This window comes from Saccopteryx bilineata, chromosome 1 (genome assembly GCF_036850765.1).
Source record: "Saccopteryx bilineata isolate mSacBil1 chromosome 1, mSacBil1_pri_phased_curated, whole genome shotgun sequence".
Classification (NCBI taxonomy): Eukaryota; Metazoa; Chordata; class Mammalia; order Chiroptera; family Emballonuridae; genus Saccopteryx; species Saccopteryx bilineata.
In genome coordinates, this window is record NC_089490.1 from 175,177,362 (window position 1) to 175,197,954 (window position 20,593).

General features: G+C 36.9%; 1 protein-coding gene across 3 annotated transcripts in view; it reads right to left on the reverse strand.

Annotated features, from left to right (window-relative positions):
- Positions 1 to 15,862: 15,862 nt before the first annotated feature.
- FSTL5 (follistatin like 5) overlaps positions 15,863 to 20,593 on the reverse strand; it is a 699,550-nt gene continuing 694,819 nt past the window's right edge. For all 3 annotated transcript variants that reach the window (XM_066280005.1, XM_066280011.1, XM_066280003.1), the window contains 2 exons: positions 16,425 to 19,060; positions 15,863 to 16,147 (listed from right to left, as the gene is read on the reverse strand). In XM_066280005.1, coding sequence (XP_066136102.1) covers positions 18,358 to 19,060 — 703 coding nt within the window. In that variant the 3' untranslated portion in view covers positions 15,863 to 16,147; positions 16,425 to 18,357. The remainder of the gene's footprint in view (positions 16,148 to 16,424; positions 19,061 to 20,593) is intronic.

The window sequence follows — 20,593 nt, forward strand, 5'->3', positions numbered from 1 at the left end:
AACTTTAAAGTATTGTGAAGTGTTGGTAGTGTTTTTAACCATCTCAATCCAGTTTTTCCAAGAGTCAGTCAATTTTTTTTCAAGAATTGCTTGAATTGGTGGTAATTTGGAAATTTAGATGCAAAAAATTCAGCAAAAGTAATATGTTGTGTCTGTTGTAGCTAAAAGACAGATAAAAACAAGTACTACTTAAAATATTTGAATACACTCTTATGTTCTCATCGTACCTGAGAGGAGTACTTTAAGTCAATATTACTTTAATGTTAATAAAAGGAAGAGATATGAACAGAAATCTTGAGGTACAGGAATATCCAGACGCTGACAAAATTATGATCTATAACAGAGAAATACTATCCTGAGTTTCTGCTTTCCACAGGCCATTTCTACTCTTATATGCAATATTAATCAGGACCCTGACAGGAAACAGATATGTGGTATATGTTTTAAGGAAAGTTCACACCATTTAAACAGACACAGGAAGGGTTTAGAAATAGCAGGAAGGGGTTGTGCAGTCCTCCAAATCTAGTCCCACGGGGGAGCCCATCTCCAGGCGGAAGTGGCAAAGCAGGGAGCATTGGCTGGGACCTGAGAGAAGGCTGAATGGGGAAGGCTTTCTAACACAACTGTGTTCTCTGTTAGAGTGGCAATCCCATGGCGATGCAGTAGATAAGAAGCCAGGAAATACCTGCATTTCCCCATGTATAAGACGCACCCTTTTTTGAAAAATTTGGGGTCTCAAAACTGGGTGCATCTTATATAGTGGTTGTGGCATTTCAAATGCCACAGATGGAACTGAGAACAAGGAAATATATGAAGACAGTGATTTGTCATCAGACACAGACGAGGACAAGCTAATGGATGAGAGTTTTGACAGTGATGAAGAGTTGTATGAATTTTATAATAAATATAACTTGAGTTTAATAACTTTAAGTAATACATTTTTTTTTCAAATTTGGGGCCCCAAAATTAAGGTGCCTCTTATACATGGGTAAATACGGTACATACCCTTACTGGTCTTCTGTGTGGTATTCTGGATCCCTACTGTGCATACAGAAGACTAGAGTCCCACTGTTTTAGTCCATGTGGTTCATCATCCCTGGACACAGACATCTGGGAAGACAAGGGGTGATAGGGTCAGAGAGAAAGGTATCTGCCACATTTTTTTGAAAACTTTCTGTCCCTCTTCCGCTCCTCTTTTATAAAAAAAAATTATACTATTGCATGTACTCTTTCTATATATACAATTAGCTCTGTTGAGCAGGAACGTTCTTGTTTAAATGCAGTTTTGATATCACCTAGAACACTATTGGGATCTCTTTTGGTAGTCATTTTATATTCTTCAAGAATAGAACCAGTTTTGCTACCAACCCTTCCAGGGCAGGGACACACACCAAAGGCCCTCTGCCCAGTGCCTTTCATGCCAGTAGAGTGAGACTGAATTTAGTAAAGTAGAAGCAGAAACTTTATTCTTTGGTTGAAGAATGGAGAATGGTGAGCTCATGCTCAAATGCACGCCTTCTCTCAACCAGAAAAGGATCTTCTGTATTTACAGGCTGTGATGTGGAGGGATTTAATTCTTTTAGACATTTGTAGTTATTATGTTGCACTCAACCCTTGTGCACACGTCCTTTTTGCACATAATGTCTCATCGCCATCTAGTGTTTTCACTGGGCACCTTGGTCTTTGCATTCAGGAATCCTTTTCAGTTCCTGGAAGCAAGATTAGCCTGTGACATAATTTAGGTATTGAGAAATGTTAGGATCTTGTAGATCATAGCCTGCTGACAGTTTCAATCAATGTTAAGCATCGGACTGGTCACTGTCTTTCCAAAAAAAGGACTACAGAACAATATTTATAGAAGTCATTGTATCCAAAAACTATAGACACTGCGGATAACTTTTGATAATTTTTTTTTCTGGAAGTTTCAGTCTCTGTTTGTGTCTTAAATATCACTGAATGATTAGGAAAGTTTGTTAACTTCATCAGAAACATCCTTTTAATGTGGTTTGATGGGTGTCCCCAAATTATATCCAGTTTAAGGATTTGGTTTGAACAAAATCGAAATAATTTCACATCTTGATGTCTCACTTTAAGTCAAATTTGGAAGTAATTATTCTAAAAATTTTGTTTCTTTTAAAATTATTTATTGATTGATTTGAGAGAGAGGAAGGGAGAGGGAGAAAGAGAAACATCAATTTATTGTTCCACTTATTTATATACTCAGTGGTTAATTTTTGTATGTGCCCTGACTAGGATCAAACCCACAACCTTGGTTTATCAGGTCAATGCTCTACCCAATGGAGCTACACAGCTAGGGCCTTTTCTTTCTTTTTGAGCAGCTTATCTTAGTGTAGCATGTGCCTTCTGAAAAAGAGAAGTCATTTTTCTACTTATACATTATATCATCAATGTTTTCTATCAAAGTATAGGTCATGAGTACCATAATCTGGCATGATAGATTATACTTTTTCATGCTACATTAGTATCATTAAAGTAGAATTCACCTTTTGCTAGGACAGACTTTAAAGGTTATCTGATCTTTTCATGAGTAAATGCAAAATTTTATAATAGCAAAACTTTAATGGGAGAAGCTACATTGAACAAGATCAATAACAGTGTATCATTCCCCAGTCAGCTGCGCCTTTCTCTGTGATTAAAAACAGAGACTCTGAGGCTGGGCATCCTGGATTTGTATTCTAGTTCTACCTTCAATCAGCTGTGTCACTTTGGTCAAGTTATTTAATCTCTCTGTGTTTCATTTTTCTTAATCAGTACATTGAATTTTAATAATAACTACTTCCTAGAGTTGTCCTGAACATTAAAATGGTTAAAATACTTAAAGCATGTAATAGAGTACCTAGACATATAAAGAACTATGTGTTTGCTATTCTTTCTTTTCTTCTTCTTTCTTTTCCCAGTGAGAGGAGGGGAGATACACAGACTCCTGCATGTGCCCCAACTGGGATCCACCCAGCAACTCCATCTTGGGCTAATGTTTTGCCCATCTGGGTCCATGCTCACAATTGAGCTATTTTTAGTACCTGAGACGTGGCTCCACAGAGCCATCCTCAGCACCTGGGTCCAATGTACTTGAGTCAATCCAGTCATGGCTACAGGAGAAGAAGGGAAAGAGAGAGAGAGAGAGAGAGAGAGAGAGAGAGAGAGAGAGATAAGGAGAAGGGAGAGGGAGGAAGAAGCAGATGGTTGCTTTCTCCTGTGTACCCTGACCAGGAATCGAACCTAGGATTTCCACATGCCAGGCTGATGCTCTAACACTAAGCCAACTGGCCAGGGACTACTATTATTATTATATGTAAACCCTTTGTACATATCATTTCTTTAATTGGAAGTCATATTTTCTTAGGTATTCTTAAGAGTTGGTACTGTTTTAAATGTTCTGCTACTTAGAGCTTTAGTAACATCAGAGGTTTCTGCTAAGTATGTCTTCATAAACCTGGGAGAAGGGAGGGCACTCTATACATCAGCAAGGTTTCAGCATTGGTTAAAATCCCCACACCACTTTAGCATTGGGCTACAATTCTCCCTACCATACTATTGTAATTTCACTATGAGACTCAGTACAGAGCTCGTCCTAAATGTTTGTAACTTTTCCTTCATCTTAGACTTTTACTCTCAGAACCTGGAAAGCAAAACTCTGCTCTGCACCTGCACCAGTAGAAGCCAGCCTAGGACAGGAACCTGAAAAGGAAAGAAATCTGCTTTGCACCTGCATGACCTATATATAGGCAAACCCCCGCTGTGTACTTGTGTGAAGACCTCAGTCCCATATTATAGCCAGACCAGGGCTATAGCAGTTTGGAGAGCCATAATCTTCACTAATGTGTGCTCCCTTGGTGCATCGAGCTCCCTCCCTCTCACCATCCCCTCCACCTTGTTTCAGTAAATCTCTTCCTTTGAATCTGTTTGGGCTCCTCTCTTGATTTTTATCTTGAGGGAGGGCAAGAACGCCTTTTCCGGTGACACCATGATCAAACTATTTACAGTGGCTCATTTGTACCATTATTTGTAAATTAATTCTACAGTTAATGATTTTAATGAGTAAGATTTGACATTTTAACTTGGAAGATGTCCAGTGGGTTGATTTTTGTACCTTGGCCTATGAAGAAAATGCTCTAAGCAGCTTAGTACCTGGCCAGGCAAGGAGTCAGTGACTGTAGGTTGCGTTGAGAACAACTTGCCGAGCTTGATAAAAAGGGCATTAATAACTATGGAGAACAGTTCCCAGGCTAGCTGTGTGAAATTCCATGTCTCATCTAACTATGTTTTAACTTAATTAACATCAGTATGTTTGTGTACCTGTGTGTCTCTCAACTTATATGCTTTTCCCCAGGGAGGTCTGTACACTCTGATTGAGAACAACAGTAATTAAAATGGAAATAATAGAATCACTTGGAAAGGGATAAATAACAAAGCACAGAAAATAGAAATGGAAATTGGCCAAAGTCTAGCTTTTGAAGCCACGAAGAATAGCAGCAGCACAGGGGCAAGGAGTCAAAGAGTTTAAACATTTCTTTTTTTTTTTTTTTTTTTTTTTTAGAAAGAGAGAAGGAGGAAGAGAGAGAGAAATATCAATTAGTTGTTCCATTTATTTATGCATTTGTTGGTTGATTCTTCTACGTGCTCCACAGGAATCAAACCTAAAACCTAAGCATATGAGAAAAATGCTCTAAAGCTTAGCTACCTGGCCAGGGCAAGAAGGCAAAGTTTAGAGAGAAGAAAATTTTGTCCTCCTGGCTCCCTACCATTACCCCCTATAAAGCCAGTATACACAGCCACCATCACAGCCGCCTGGCCCATGCAGGTTTGCATTGTATTCGGACAGAAGGTAATGAAACAACAGAGCCATGAACTGGTGGGCCATCATCTTAAATCCTAGCTTGCATCTGGTGGGCAAGTAAAAACACACAGTGGGTTCCAAAACCCACTCATTCAGTGCTCACAAAGCTACTGACTTATCTGAGTTTCCTAGAATCAAAGGTTTCTAGCTCATCAGACTTATTTACTTCTGTTCCCCATCTCCTTCTCTCTGCACAAATTCTGCACAAACTGGCTTCTCCCTCATCACTCCACCATCTTGACTGCTTTTCCTGGCCTCCTCCACGTGGCCTTTCCCTGCTCTCCTCTCTAATGCTAATTTCAGGAACAGAGAGAGAGAGAGAGAGAGAGAGAGAGAGAGAGAGAGAGCACTCCAGGTCTGCCCCACTTTATAGTGCAGAAATCAAAACCTTTAATCCAATATACAAAATAAGGAAGTCTCTGATACAAAGTCACTTATCTGAGGCATGATGGGATTGCACTACCCCACATCAAAAAGGGTGGGAAAGGCTTAGTCCTAAAACCAACCCCCAGGCTATAAGGATCCTGCCTGCCCACAGCCTGCCCCCAACACACATTAATATCACCGGGGCAACAGGCTTCCACATGGGCAGCACCATTCTTAACAAAGTGAGTGTTGGGCAGATAAAATGTATTATGCTCACTTGGTTAAAGATAACACAAGGAGGCCATCGCCCAGGTGATATTAATGTGTGTTGGGGTGGGCTAAAGGAAAGCGGAATCCTTGTAGCCTGGGGCTTGGTTTTGGGATTAAGCCTTTCCTACCCTTTTTGATGTGGGGTGGTGCAATCCAATCATGCCTCAGAAGGTGACTTTGGGTTGGAGACTTCCCTACTTTGTATATTGGATTAGAGGTTGTGAAGCTACAGTATAAAGTGGGGGCAAAACGGGATTTTGCTCTCTTGGTTCCTGAGGTTAGCATGAGAGAGCAGAGAGAGTAGAGCCAGCAGCGGAAGGAGGCCACGTGGAGGAGGCCAGGAAAAGCAGCCAAGATGGCGGAGAGCTGAGTGAGATGCCAGTTTGTACAGAGTTTGTATCTGGGATAAGGAAGGAGATGGGGAACTGAGGAGAATAAGGCTGGTGAGCTAGAAACCTTTGATTCTAGGAAACTCGGATAAGTCAGTGGCTTTGTGAGCACTGAATGTGACTGGGTTTTTGGAGCCCAGTGTGTATTTTTTACTTGCCCGCCGGGTGCAAGCTGGGATTAAAGGCTATGGCCCACCAGTTTTTGGCTCCATGGTTTCTTTACCGACTGTCCGAATCCAATGCGAACCTGCATAGGCCTGGCTGCTCTAATGGTGGCCTTGGCCTTGCCTCCTGGCTTTACAGTGAGCATAATATATTCCATCAGCTCCCCCCCCACTAGTACTCAACCCCTTTCAAGAAGAGTCTTTGCCTGTTTTGGTTGGGTATAACCAGTGCCTAGAGCAGGGCCTAGCAATAGTTGATACTTAATATGTGTATTATAAATGGGTGAACAAAAGAATAAAAGTAGCACGGAAAAAGCAGAATTTGAAGATCAATAAATCAATGTAGCTAGGGACACAGAAAACTGCTAAAAGAGTCAGGCTGCTAATATAGGCAATGAAATCAATAATAAATAATAATTAATTAAAAATAAAGTAATTCTTTGGTGATTTGGAGGAAGAAGCTATATAATATATAAAACAAAATAACATCACATTTATATAACACCTATTAGCAAGTGCTCAAACTAGCAGTGCTACAAAACAAAATTGTAAGCTATTATTTGACAAAGTTTAAGAGTTGCTGAACAACTTCAACATATTTATTTTATTTGGTCCTTGTTCTTCACCAGATTGGAAACTTTTTATGGACAGCAACAGTATCTCATTCACCTTGTTTCCTGGCAACACACAGTATCCGATTCTGAGTCAGCATGCCTTTATTAATTTAATTGAACTAAATCCCAAGAAACTTTCTCAGTAAAACAGACACCCTGACATATCAAATAAAGCCTGTCTTAATCTCTGTAAGAAGAGAATGCCAGTGTTGTTACTTTGTTAAATCTCCTGTAAAACCGGTAAGGTGAAGCAATTGCTCCTCTAGTGTGAAAGAACCATAGGATTGACACTAATTTGATTTTTTAAATGTTGTCCTTTCTGTAATCCCATCACTTGGAGTATGCTCTGAAAATCTGTCTTGTCAGACAGTTTGTTGCCACCCACTACCTGATAGAAGTCATAGAAGACTATGTATGACTCCGTGGGAGAAAGTGCATTTACACCTCTGTGATCCAATCAGTCGGTTTCGAAAAGCACCACTTCTAACAGAGCACGAGTGCCATTGAGGGAGAGAGCCTTGCTTTCTAGTCCCTTGGGTTACAATCTGATTTGTATTGAAAAATATTATCTATTGCATATGAACCAACTGAGATGAAGATAAGTGGTAGAGCAGGGAGTACAGGCAGACATAAATATTTTAAATAAAATGGGAGATGAGATAATGTATAGAAACATGGACCTTAAAGTGTTGTAATTCTTTCATTTCAAAGGTATATGAGCAATGTCACACAGATTATGGCCTAATAGGGATTACACAGATAAGAAGTACTAAAACAGAGAATGTATATTGGAAGCCGGATATCCTATGTGCTCAATCAGAAGGCTTGTTTCGACTAAGTTAATAGTTTCTTTCTTTTTTAAAAAATTTTAATGGGGTGACATTAATAAATCAGGGTCAAGTTAATGGTTTCAAATTAGAATTTAATGGCTGATTCTGTCAAATACGGAAGATAGTAGCTATATGTAGTTGACACCAAAATTTAAATTAAAATGCAATGAATGTAATTTAATTAACTTAAATTATATCTGAAATATAGTACTATTCCTCAATCACACTAGCCACATTTCAAGTGTCTACCAATCCCAGGTGACACGTGGCCATGCATAGGACAGTGAAGACACAGAAGTTCTCTTTGGAACAGGGCAATCTGTAGACATCAAAACTCTAAAGACTGTTTGCCTTCTGATGGCTGCATCATCATATCAAATGAAATATTTCTGCAAATTTCTTCAACCTAATATATTTAAATTTTACATATAATTTTATTAAAAAATACATACCCTGACAGGATAGCTCAGTTGGTTAGAGCATTCTCCTAATACTTCAAGTTGGTGTGTTTGATCCCTCATCAGGGCATATACAAAAATCAACCAATGATGGCATGAATAAGTCGTACAACAAATCAATGTTTCTCTTCCTTTCTCTCTGAAAATCAATCAATAAATAAAAATTAAAATTAAAAATGATATATAGTTTTAGAAAATATGTGACTATCACAGCCACCTCTTGGCTTTGGTTTCTGTTTCTTCAGGAACATAGTGACACTCATAATGACACTTATTCCCAGGGTTGTGTCACAAAATAAGAACCTACAGGACTAGACTGTAAATCAAGGTTTTCATTCTGGCAAATATATATTTTACTCACTACATTCATAATAGTTGACATTAATATAAATGTAGTACTCTATTTCAATATAAATGCAAATTTTAAAACACTTTATTTTTAAATAATTATAGATTCACAAGAAGTTATAAAGATATATACAGTAAAATCCTGCATATTCTTCATAGAGTCTCCACCAATTTTAACATCTTGCATACTATAAATGTATCATCAAAACCAGGAAATTACCTTTATTCAGAAGGTAGAGTTTATTTCTATCTCAACAGTTATACATGTATGTGTGTGTGTGTGTAGCTCTATGTAATTTTTTTACATGTATAGCTTATTGTAACCACCATTAATCAGGATACTTAACTATACCATCACAAATTCCCTCTGTTATAGCTCTATCCACTCCACCTCATTCCCAACCGTGGTAGTCAATAGTCACCCCATTTCTATAATTATGTTATTTAACAAATGTTATATAAATGAAATCATGCAGTATGTGTTCTTTTGTGATTGCCTTTTTCCATTCAGCTTTATTTTCTTGAAGGTCATCTACATTGTTGTATTTATCAGTAGTTTGATTTTTTTTTTTAATATTTGAGGAATATTCCATGATATAGAGCTTCCATGGTATGTGAAATCATTAACTCATTGAAAAGCATTAAATAAACTTTCTGGTTGGGGCCATTGTAAGTAAAGCTGCTATAAACATTCATGTTCAAAATTCTGTAAGTAAAAAGCTTACAGTTCAGTTCTCAGGGAATAAATGTTTAAAAGTGCAATTGTTGGATAATTTATTAAGGTCATTTTCAGTTAGTTCAGGGGTAGTCAACCTTTTTATACCTACTGCCCATTTTTGTATCTCTGTTAGTAGTAAAATTTTCTAACCGCCCATTGATTCCACAGTAATGGTGATTTATAAAGTAGGGAAGTAACTTTACTTCATAAAATTTATAAAGCAGAGTTACAGCAAGTTAAAGCATATAATAATAATTACTTACCAAGTACTTTATGTCAGATTTTTTTTGCTAAGTTTGGCAGAATAAATCTTTATAAAACAACTCACTATAGTTAAATCTATCTTTTTATTTAGACTTTGGTTGCTCCACTACTGCCCACCATGAAAGCTGGAATGCCCACTAGTGGGCGGTAGGGAACAGGTTGACTACCACTGGTTTAGATGATTTGCATACTATTTGTGGGTCATGTACTCTTATGCTGAAAACTTCCTTAAGAATTTATTTTAAGTTAGTTCTGTAAGCAGTATATAATTTCAGTTTTGTTTGTCTGGAAATGTTTCAATAAAGTCCTTTTTTTAAGGGTAACTTTAAAGTTATTTGTTCTTATGACTTGCTTCTCCTCTGCATAATATCTGGTTACCACTCTAGAATGGGAGGTAGAAACAGTGACACATTTTTCTCTGGGTGACAGTAGGCTGATGTAGTCTTTGGTCTTCTTGAATTTCCTTACTTTGACTGAGACTTCAACATGAAAATAAGTTGGGGCAAAGTTGAACACAGCTTCAGTATTTTTGGCTTGTCTAGACTAGGGTGGGTTTTCTGCCTTATCAGTGGGATGCTATGGACATCAAATTTTTGCTCAACATACTGGATAATATCCATTTCATAATGTATATTTTAGTAATTTGGTAACGTTGTCTGACATGATCAAGAGGTTAGTCTCTGCTAGCTGCCAGTAGTAAGCAAGAGAGTACTTTCATTTCAATAATTTTTTTCTGGCAAATTATTGACATGGAAACCTAAGGGAGGACTTAATAGAAGCTCTTCCAGTAACAATGAGATTACAGAATTAACACAAACCAAGTAGCAGGGTGCCTAATATTGCAACCCAAAACTTTTATAAATCAAATCAGCATGAATCTCATTACCAATAATGGTTATTTTAAAACTTTTTATAATATTATTAAACTGTGAACCTTAAATTTACTTACCTTGGATCTATAGGTAACCTTTCCTCATACCTTACACAGACTCTATGTATCTTCCTTATAATTTCTTCCACAGTCCTCCATGTTATGTGTATTTCTCCTAACTTGGACTATTAAACATAGATCAGCTTGGTTTTTATAAGTTAAACAAATATATCATAATAATGAGCTTTATAGAAAAGAATTAAGAGGATTTAAAAATAAAAAAACTTTTAGTGAAGAAAAATTGAGTGTGAAATTATCTGGGACAGTTTGAAATTACAATTCCTAAATAACGTACCTCAGCATTTCAAGTATAATAGTACATTGGTTATATCTTTTTATGATGTTTTGTAAACAGTATAATTATATTTGGATGGTGGCACTTGGTCCAAGTATTCATAACTAATAATATTAGCAAAATAGAAACTGAAACAATAATGGAAAGAAAGATTGAATATAGTTGGATAACAGTGAAAAGTATTGTGCATGATGAAAAAGAGTGAGAAATCAAGGCTCATTATTATATCATGTTGCATTTTGGGGGAAACATAAATTCATCAAATAATAGAAGTTTAAAAATACTTGTTGCCTGACCAGGTGATGGCTCAGCGAATAGAGCAGGGGTCCCTAAACTACAGCCTGCGGGCCACATGTGGCCCCCTGAGGCCATTTATCCCCCCCACCCGGCACTTCACTTCCAGAAGGGGCTCCTCTTTCATTGGTGGTCAGTGAGAGGAGCACATTGACCATCTCATTAGCCAAAAGCAGGCCCATATTTCCCATTGAAATACTGGTCAGTTTGTTGATTTAATTTTTACTTGTTCTTTATTTTAAATATTGTATTTGTTCCCGCTTTGGTTTTTTACTTTAAAATAAAATATGTGTAGTGTGCATAGGGATTTGTTCATAGTTATTTTTATAGTCCGGCCCTCCAACAATCTGAGGGGCAGTGAACTGGCTCCCTATGTAAAAAGTTTGGGGATCCCTGGAATAGAGCATGGGCCTGGGACACTGAGGACCAAGGTTTGAAATCCTGAGGTCGCTGACATGCACGTGGGCTCACCAGCTTCAGTGAGGGGTCGCTGGCTTGAACCCAAAGATCACTGTCTTGAAGCTCAAGGTTGCTGGCTTGAGCCCTAGGTCACAGGCTTGATCAAGGGGTCACTGGCTCAGCTGTAGCCACCTGGTCAAGGCACATATGAGAAAGCAATCAATGAACAACTAAGGTGCTGCAAAATATTTGATGATTCTCATCTCTTTCTTCCTGTCTGGCAGTCCCTATCTGTCCCTCTCTTTGTCTCTCTTTATATATCTGTTGCTAATTATACACACACACACACATATGTATATATATGTCATTAATTTCAACTATTAATGATAAAGTTTTGACTTGATGGATTCATCTTAAACAAGAAATACAAATTTTTATCTCAAAATATGCTGATATTTTTGCAGAATGCTATATTTTTATTTAATATAAGCATGCTTCTTGTGGCAAGGTTTATATATAAAGGATTATTTGCTTATAAATAATTAAAAGATGATGTATATTAATCTAGAGTTGAATATTATATTAAAAGAATTAATCTTTCAGAAAACAAGCATCATGTTTACATAGGCAATTACATTTAATTTGAGATGGCAAATGTTTAAAAAGACCTCATCTATCCAAATATTCATTATATGTTTATTAGCTATAATACACTAGAGAATTGGAGAATATTAAATAGAAAACACCTGCTGGAATGTTGCTACTTTTAATTATCACCATTTAATAACATTCAAGGCATTGCTATAGTGATTTGAGACTCTCCAAAAGTTAAACATACATTCTATAAAGACTAATATTTTGAGTTCAATTAAAATAGCACTTCAATCATATCATATATGTTTATTAACTATTTAATATGTGCCTACTACATACAAAGCCCTAAAAACCACTGTTTTCATTGGGTTGCATAATGTGAATGTGTTACATAGGGTTATGCAACTAATAAACAAATACACAGTAAATTATATAGCATGTTAGATGCTAATAAAATTGTGAAAATGAATATAGACAAAGTGGATAGGCATATTGAGAATTTTATGATTCCTGAACTCTACTATAAAATGACAAACGTTAAAACTTTTCTAATTCACCAACTATAGCTGTAAATTACTGTAGAATAGCTGTGCAGTGGGTACATTTTGCTGATGAATATTAGCCAAGCACTTTCTTCACTTACTAATAGGATTATGTGATGTATTAATTGCAAATAAATAAAACCATGCTAATATGCTCTTGTAAAGACAGTGTTCTAGGATGATGAGAAGGTAAATGTTTGGAGGAAATGTAAAAATAGACTTTTGATAGATACTGCTTTTGTTCTCATTACCCATTCATATTAGAACAGCTAAATGATAAATATTTATACATGGACAAGTGACCATGGACAAGTTCCTAGTAGTGTAATGTTGGGCTGTAAATTGTGATTTTACTTTAAATTATATTGATTTCCATGATGACAATATTTTTCTTACTATTTCTCTCACTTTAAAAATTTAAGTTGTCAGCCCTGGCCGGTTGGCTCAGTGGTAGAGCGTCGGCCTGGTGTGCAAGGGGTCCTGGGTTCAATTCCCGGCCAGAGCACACAGGAGAAGCACCCATCTGCTTCTCCACCCCCCCCCCCTTCCTCTCTGTCTCTCTCTCCCCCTCCGCAGCGAGGCTCCATTGGAGCAAAGATGGCCCGGGCGCTGGGGATGGCTCCTTGGCCTCTGCCCCAGGCGCTAGAGTGGCTCTGGTCGCAACAAAGCGATGCCCCGGAGGGGCAGAGCATCGCCTCCTGGTGGGCAGAGCGTCGCCCCTGGTGGGCGTGCCGGGTGGATCCCGGTCGGGTGCATGTGGGAGTCTGTCTGTCTCTCCCCGTTTCCAGCTTCAGGAAAAAAAAAAAAAAAAAATTTAAGTGTCTTCCCTGGCTGATTGGCTCAGAGATAGAGCGTTGGCCCGGCGTGTGGAAGTCCAGGGTTCAATTCCCAGTCAGGGCACACAGGAGAAGCACCCATCTGCTTCTCCACCCTTCCCTCTCTCCTTTTTCTCTGTCCCTCTCTTCTCCCACAGCCAAAGCTCCACTGGAGCAAAGTTGGCTCGGGGCACTGAGGATGGCTCCATGGCCTCCGCCTCAGGCGCTAGAATGGCTCCAGTTGCCATAGAGCAACGCCCCAGATGGGCTGAGCATCACCCCCTGGTGGACATGCTGGGTGGATCCCTGTAGGGTGTATGCAGGAGTCTGTCTGTCTGCTGCCCCCCACTTCTCACTTTGGAAAAATACACACAAAAAAAATTACATTGTCAGATATGATTGAACATACTATTTCATTTCGTAAAATTTTATTTAGAACTTTTTTAAAATTCATTTTAGAGAGGAAAGAGAGAGAGAGAGAAGGGGAGGATCCTGCAGGAAGCATCAACTCCCATATGTGCCTTGACCAGGCAAACCAGGGATTTTGAAAAGGTGACCTCAGTGTTCCAGATGAATGCTTTATCCACTGCGCCACCACAGGTCAGGCCATTTTGTAAACTCTTAACTAGTGAATGTAAAATTCAGTCAATTCACCTGTTTTGTTTTTATATAAACAAAATCCTGTAATAAACTTTTGAGTGGGATCTGAAAGGTGATGAGGTTTTAAATTGCATATCTTTTAAAAATGCTTTAATTTTACATCGATATAATTAAATAGAAAGTGGAATGACTTCTGAAAAATTACTTTGGTTTGTTATACATGATGACACTCTTTTAGAAATATACTCCCTTGCCCAGTATTTTAATTTGTCTTTTACTTAAATTTTTCTCTCACCTAAATCTGTTTCTTCTTCCTGAATTTCTTATTTCTATAAGGACGTTATGTTTGAGACCTTTCATGTCTGTCTCTGATTAATATTTATCCATTTGCCATTTTAAGTATGTTTCCTTCACAAGCCCTATTTTATAATATATAATTTAATGTATTCAATAATTGTCTTATATTAAAGATTATTAAAGACCATAAACTTACATTGTTGCAGTGGTCTCCCAATTTATATCTTGTCCTCTAATTCCCTTTTTCTTCATTCAAATCTTCATTCCAGTGTGGAGATTGCTGGGGTAGTGGGATTGAAGCAGGGAGGAAGTGGAAAAGGCATGGGGGTGATAAATAGTTGTAGATGAAGACTTGATTTGGGGGGATGGACACACAATATGGTTACAGGGATGTGTTGTAGAATTGAGCTCCTGAAGCCTGTATTAACCTGTGTTAACCAGTGTCACCTCAATAAGGGTCAATTTAAAAAAATAGATAAAAATTTATAATAATAAATTTAAAAGTGTTGTTTTCACTGCCATTTCCCTTTATTAAAAGTAATTGTTGAGTCCTTATTGTCTTGATTTCATTCATATTCTTTAAATTGGTTTTATTTCTCACCTCCTTCCAAAATCTGATGAGAACCTATTTTCTTACCTTATCTATATCACTTTCCTTATATAAATATTTACTTCTTCTACATCTTATTCCTATTCTTGGTTTCACATATTTTCTCATGTAATGCCCTTTGTTGCATCCAAAAATTATCATGAGGTAATTATATAGGGGAAAAAAATCATTTCAACATGTTTTATCACTTTATACTTTTTTTTTACGTATTAAAAATTTATTATTTGATGTTAGACCTCCTTGATAGAGTAGTTACCACATCATTTTATTATAGTTTTTTACACATTATTGATGAAATCATTATTTGAAATATACTTTTATCAGGATGTGCATATAATAATGCTGATGCTGTGTATGTTCGCTTTTACTTTCTTTCCCCCATCCTCAATAAAATAAATATCTACCTCAAAATATATGGTATTGCATCTGCTTTTTTCAAAGAATCACAAATGTCAGTTTTATTTTACAATGTTTAAAAGAGTGGCTAAGTATTTGTTTGGTTAATGGTATACAGATGTGGAAAGAAAAGAATTTCCCTTTTTTACTTTAGCTATTCCATTCTGTACTCATTCCTTTAATTCTTTGGGTAGTGAATTTTTTTCATGCTCGCTGACCCCCAGGAGTGAGTTGTTTTTCCAAAAATGAAATTAGTTCCAGTTCCAGTTTTATTAACTTAAAATCATCTTTGTGTGATAACCAATTTATGGAAACAAGAAAAACATACATTTTCCTTTTTTTAATGTTGCCTTACACATTTTTAAAATAAATTGATCGTACTCTGGATGGTCAGGTGGCACAAGGACGCACACGAACATTTGTACTACTCGAAGGGTTAATGCAGAAGAAAGGATTCTAAAAAATAGACACCAGAAAAAGGATAAATTCCTTGCTTTAAACATTGTATATGAAGGGATATAGCAACTTAGAATTGTTTATACAAAGACAAACTAAATTGCTTTTAAAATATGTTTATTAAATTTATTGGGGTGACATTGGTTAATAAAATTATATAGATATAAATCAGAGTATATCATCTGTTGATTGTATTGTGCATTCACCCCCCCCAAGTCGTCTCCTTCCATCGTTTATTCACCCTTTCCCCTCTTCTAGCTCCCTCCACCCCCTTTCTCTCTACTAATCACCATGCTCTTGTCTGTGTCTGAGTTTTTTTTCTTTGCTTAATCACCTCACTTTTTTCACCCAGCCCTCCAACGCCACCTACTCTATGTCAGCTGTCAATCTCCTCTCTGTATCTATGAGTCTGTTTCATTTTGTTTGTTATTTTGTTCATTGGATTCTGCACATAAGTAAAATTACATCATACTTGTCTTTCTGTGACTGGCTTATTTCATTTAGCATAATAGTCTCCAGATTCAACCGTGTTAGTGCAAAAGGTAAATTTCCTTTTTTCTTTTTTTTACAGCCTAGTAATATTCCATTTTATAAGGGAATAAATTATCTTAATTGATATTAATCACCCTCTACCACATCCTATCACTTTTTATTTTTTTTTATTTTTTATTTTTTATTTTTATTTTTTTTAATTTTTTTTATTTTTATTTTTTATTTACTCATTTTTTAGAGAGGAGAGGGAGAGACAGAGAGAGAGAGAGAGAGAGAGGAGAGACAGAGAGAGAGAGAAGAGGGGAGGAGCTGGAAGCATCAACTCCCATATGTGCCTTGACCAGGCAAGCCCAGAGTTTTGAACCGGCGACCTCAGCATTTCCAGGTCGACGCTTTATCCACTGCGCCACCACAGGTCAGGCACCTATCACTTTTTAAATAATGCAGAATACCAGACTGTTTGAAGCAATACAAGGAAAACCAAAACATTTGTCTGCACATTAAAACAATGGACTGAACTCTCAAAGATTAAAATGTAAGAGATTTATTCTCCTTTGATCAAGCAGCATCTATAGAGCGAGCATCCACATGGTGTAGGTATCAAAGAAGGAGTATGAGAAAGACTTACATTGAATTACATTAAATCATTAGATCACGGACACTTTATATGGTTCATGTTTACAAAGAAGGAAATTGCTAAAAAGGAAAGCAGCTACGTAGAAACATAAACTGACTTTTGTTGTTTATGAAATCTATCTCTGAATGTTTCCTTAAGCTAAGAAATCTATTGTATCACACAGTTCAGGATGCTATATACACAGAAGATATTACACACTATAAAATTTCAGGTTTCTAAGCAGTTTTACACAATTGAAACTTGAGTAAAATTTGTGTTTAAAAAAGACCTTCTTGGATTACCTTCAGTAAATGGAGGTCATTTCAACAGTCCATTAGCATTTTTAACAGCAACAAAGCAAAAAATTAAGTAAGTAGCTTCTCAAAATAAGTAAGCTATTGTTTAATTCTATAATTATCTGCTTATTTCAATAAACCAACTCTATAGATCTAATCCACTTCCACTGGCTTTATGTTTACCCCTAAAAAAAAAAAGAAATACTTTTTTACTTCTATGCAGTGTCTCAAATGAGAGGTTTAGTTAGGTTTCAAACTACAGCACACAGTTAGTGAGTGGGTCATTTAAGGATTATGAAGGAATTGAAGAGAAGTCATTTAGGGAAGTTATTAGAAAATAAAGTTTTTGGTAGGTTATATTTAAATGGCAAAGGCAATGCCATACATCTTTACTCATCACTGTGGAGCTGTCCCCTAATCCTAATTTGTAAACTAATTCCCCTAAACATTACTCATCAGTTCTCTAGCCAGTTGTCTCTCCTTCATGTTAATTTCCCTATATGGGGTTTACTCTAAGCAGACAAATAATGCTTCTCTTTTTAGAAATGAGATTTCCTGCTGATGCAACACTGGGCTACACGAAAAAAAAATCTATTCTGCTAATAATAAATATTTATAAGCAGTTGACATTCCAAATTTGCATTATAAACATAATACACTCTAGTGATTGAAAGCAAAATGAATAGTGAATACATTGCAAACATTTTTATATTTTCCTCCTATTTCCCCATTTTCCAAAACCTGCTGCACCATAAGTGTCAAATCGAATTCCTCACTTGCATACAACCTAAGGCCAATTTATGCCTTCAAATGATATTCCATTAAGCAAATGACTAAAGGCAGGATTTAGTGCAAGAGATGTTAAACATCTTTCTTTTAATGATGGGATGTATAGTTATAAGAGTGTTCATTATGCAGCTTTTAATTTTCCTTTTCCTCTTGTGACATTCCCTTCAAGGCACAAAAGATTATAAACAGTGAATGGGACAGAATATTTTGACTTAAAAATTTTAGGGTTGCACAATACCTTTTATTTCTGCTTTAAGCATACAAAAAAAAAAACCCCAGAGAGAAAAATACCCCCAAAAAACCAATAAACCACCCTTGAAGTAAAATGGTGCTGAAAGTCATCTGAAATTCCCTGCAATGGTTTAAGTACATAAATTCTTATTTTATTGGTTTAAACCATAATTATAGATAGAATTCTTGTGTTAATATAGTTTCTCATTAAATATTGTCTTAAAAATTTCTAATTAACCTATGTTACTAAGCGTATGTTTTCTTTATGCCAAAAAAAAACAAAAACAAAAAACCTGTTTGGGCCAACCAAGTTAGTTATGTTTGACTAGGATATAAACTTAAAAAATTAAGCTGTAAATTTAAACAGTGACTTAAGTGCAATGTACTGGCGAACTCTTCATTTGATAATTATCTAATTAGGGTTCCTAGGCATCGCCAACCCAAACCACTGTATTTCCTTTCTCAACTTCAGTGATCTCACAGTTTAACTTATTGAGTCGTCCATCTAGTATAAAGAGAGAGTCCTTGGAAGGTGTCATCAGATATTGCCCAAATAAGCCACTGTCCTGGATTTGCCGGTTCTTCCGGTTCCAAGGCCATTCTTCCGCCGTGAGAGGTTCCTTAAGGCTCTTGACCATCTTCACCTTCCCCGAGGAGAGCTCCACGAAGAGCACCGCAGTCTGTGTGCTGGAGCTGCCGTAGATGTTGTACTGGTGCGCTTCCGTGAAGGACGGCTGGAATGCCAGGTCGGAGATGTGCACATTCGTGTGGATATCAAAAGCCTCCTGTATTTCTCCTCTGATGGTAATGTACTGGACCCTGACAAGACCTTTAAGGTCATTAACGCTGACAAGATAGTGCCCATCTGGAGAGATATATGGAGTGCCCGTCACATCTCTGTTGAATCCAATGACTGAGTCGGTTACGCTGTCCACCACGAGCTGTGGGGGAACTGCTCCAGTGCTGTCGGGCTTGCAGCCAATAAAGAAATATCCTCCCAGGTGTGTGTACGCCAGCGACTGAGGAATACACTTATAGTCCTTCAGGTTAATTGTCTTGATATATGACATGGTCTCAAGATCAATTTTTTGTAATGCAGCTTCATCTTTGTGAAGAATAAATCCAAACCTGAAAAGATGAAAAACTAAAGTTAGGCAGGAAAACAGAGTGGTGACTGTAAAAAGACGCACGGTGAACAGGTGGAAAGGTCTGTCACACGTCCAGGTGTCTGCTGCCAGGCTGTGTAGCAACTTGTATTACATTGTGTTAGATTTCAACTTGAAAGTGTGTGGCCCGCCTCCTTACTCCAGGTTGTTCTTTCATTACAGCTGAACAATTATAATTCATGCTGTAGAGAGCAAAATAATTAAAAGCAATATATCTAGTTAATTGAAACAATGAATTTTAACTTTGACAAACACAGTAAGAAAGTAAACATTATTTCGTATGTCACTAAACTTTCTGATATTGAACAAGCTTGGTTAACTGGTACAAAAACGAAACAATAAAGAATGTGTATATATATTTCACTCACTTCCTTTACCTCTTCTACTGTCTTATGATCACCTAATAAATCTGAAACATAACTATTCATTTACTTATTTTTATTTTTTTAGTGAGAGAAAAGAGAAAGGAAGGGAAAGAAAGGGAGGGATGGGGAGGGGAGAAGAGAAGAGAAGAGAGGAGAAAAGAGAAAAAAGAAGAAGTGGAAGTGGAAGAGGAAGAGGAAGAGAAGAGAACAGAACAGAACAGAGAGAGGAGAAGAGAAGAGAAGAGAAGAGAAGAGAAGAGAAGAGAAGAGAAGAGAAGAGAAGAGAAGAGAAGAGAAGAGAAGAGAAGAGAAGAGAAGAGAGAAGAAGGGAGAGCAATAAGACACATCAACTCATCATTGTGGCACTTCAGTTGTTCATTGAAAATGAATTAACATGAATTAACCAGGCTCTCATACATGAATTAACCGGGCTCTCCAGCTGAGCCAGTGACCCCTTGCTCAAGCTAGTGACCTTGGTCTCAAGCCAGCGACCTTGTGGTCATGTTGATGATCCCAAGCTCAAGCCAGTGAGCCCACAGGGTTTTGAAACTGGGTCCTTAGCATCCCAGGTCAATGCTCTATCCATTGCATCACCACTTGGTCAGGCTAACACATAACTATTTAAATAATTATCCACACTTTTCTCATTGGATCTGTCTCACAGGACTACCTTAATAGATGCAGATATATTGTTTTCTGATTTACAACTATTAGACTTTTATATATTACATTTTAGGATCACCTTTATCATTTTAACACTTGTACATTTTAAATACTAGTTGTGTTTTTTACTCTTGCATGCTTATATTGCTATTGCTTTTAATAATGTACCTGCATTGTATTGATTATCTTATATTGAACAATATTAAACTTTAAAAGTTTCTGGCATTTTCTATTAAATTTAATTAAAAATACTTATTTTAAAATTTGTTTTAATGACCTCTTTAATTACTTTAATGTTTTCCAAAGCATTTGTCCTGAATACTAATTGCAAAGTATTAGAAGTCCCTGTGACAAGGTTAGATATATTTTGAAACCCTGACCAACCTCCAAACATTGAGGCTTCCTATCAAATATAAGTAGGTTAATAAGGTAAATTAAGATAGAAACTACTATACAAAATTATATCT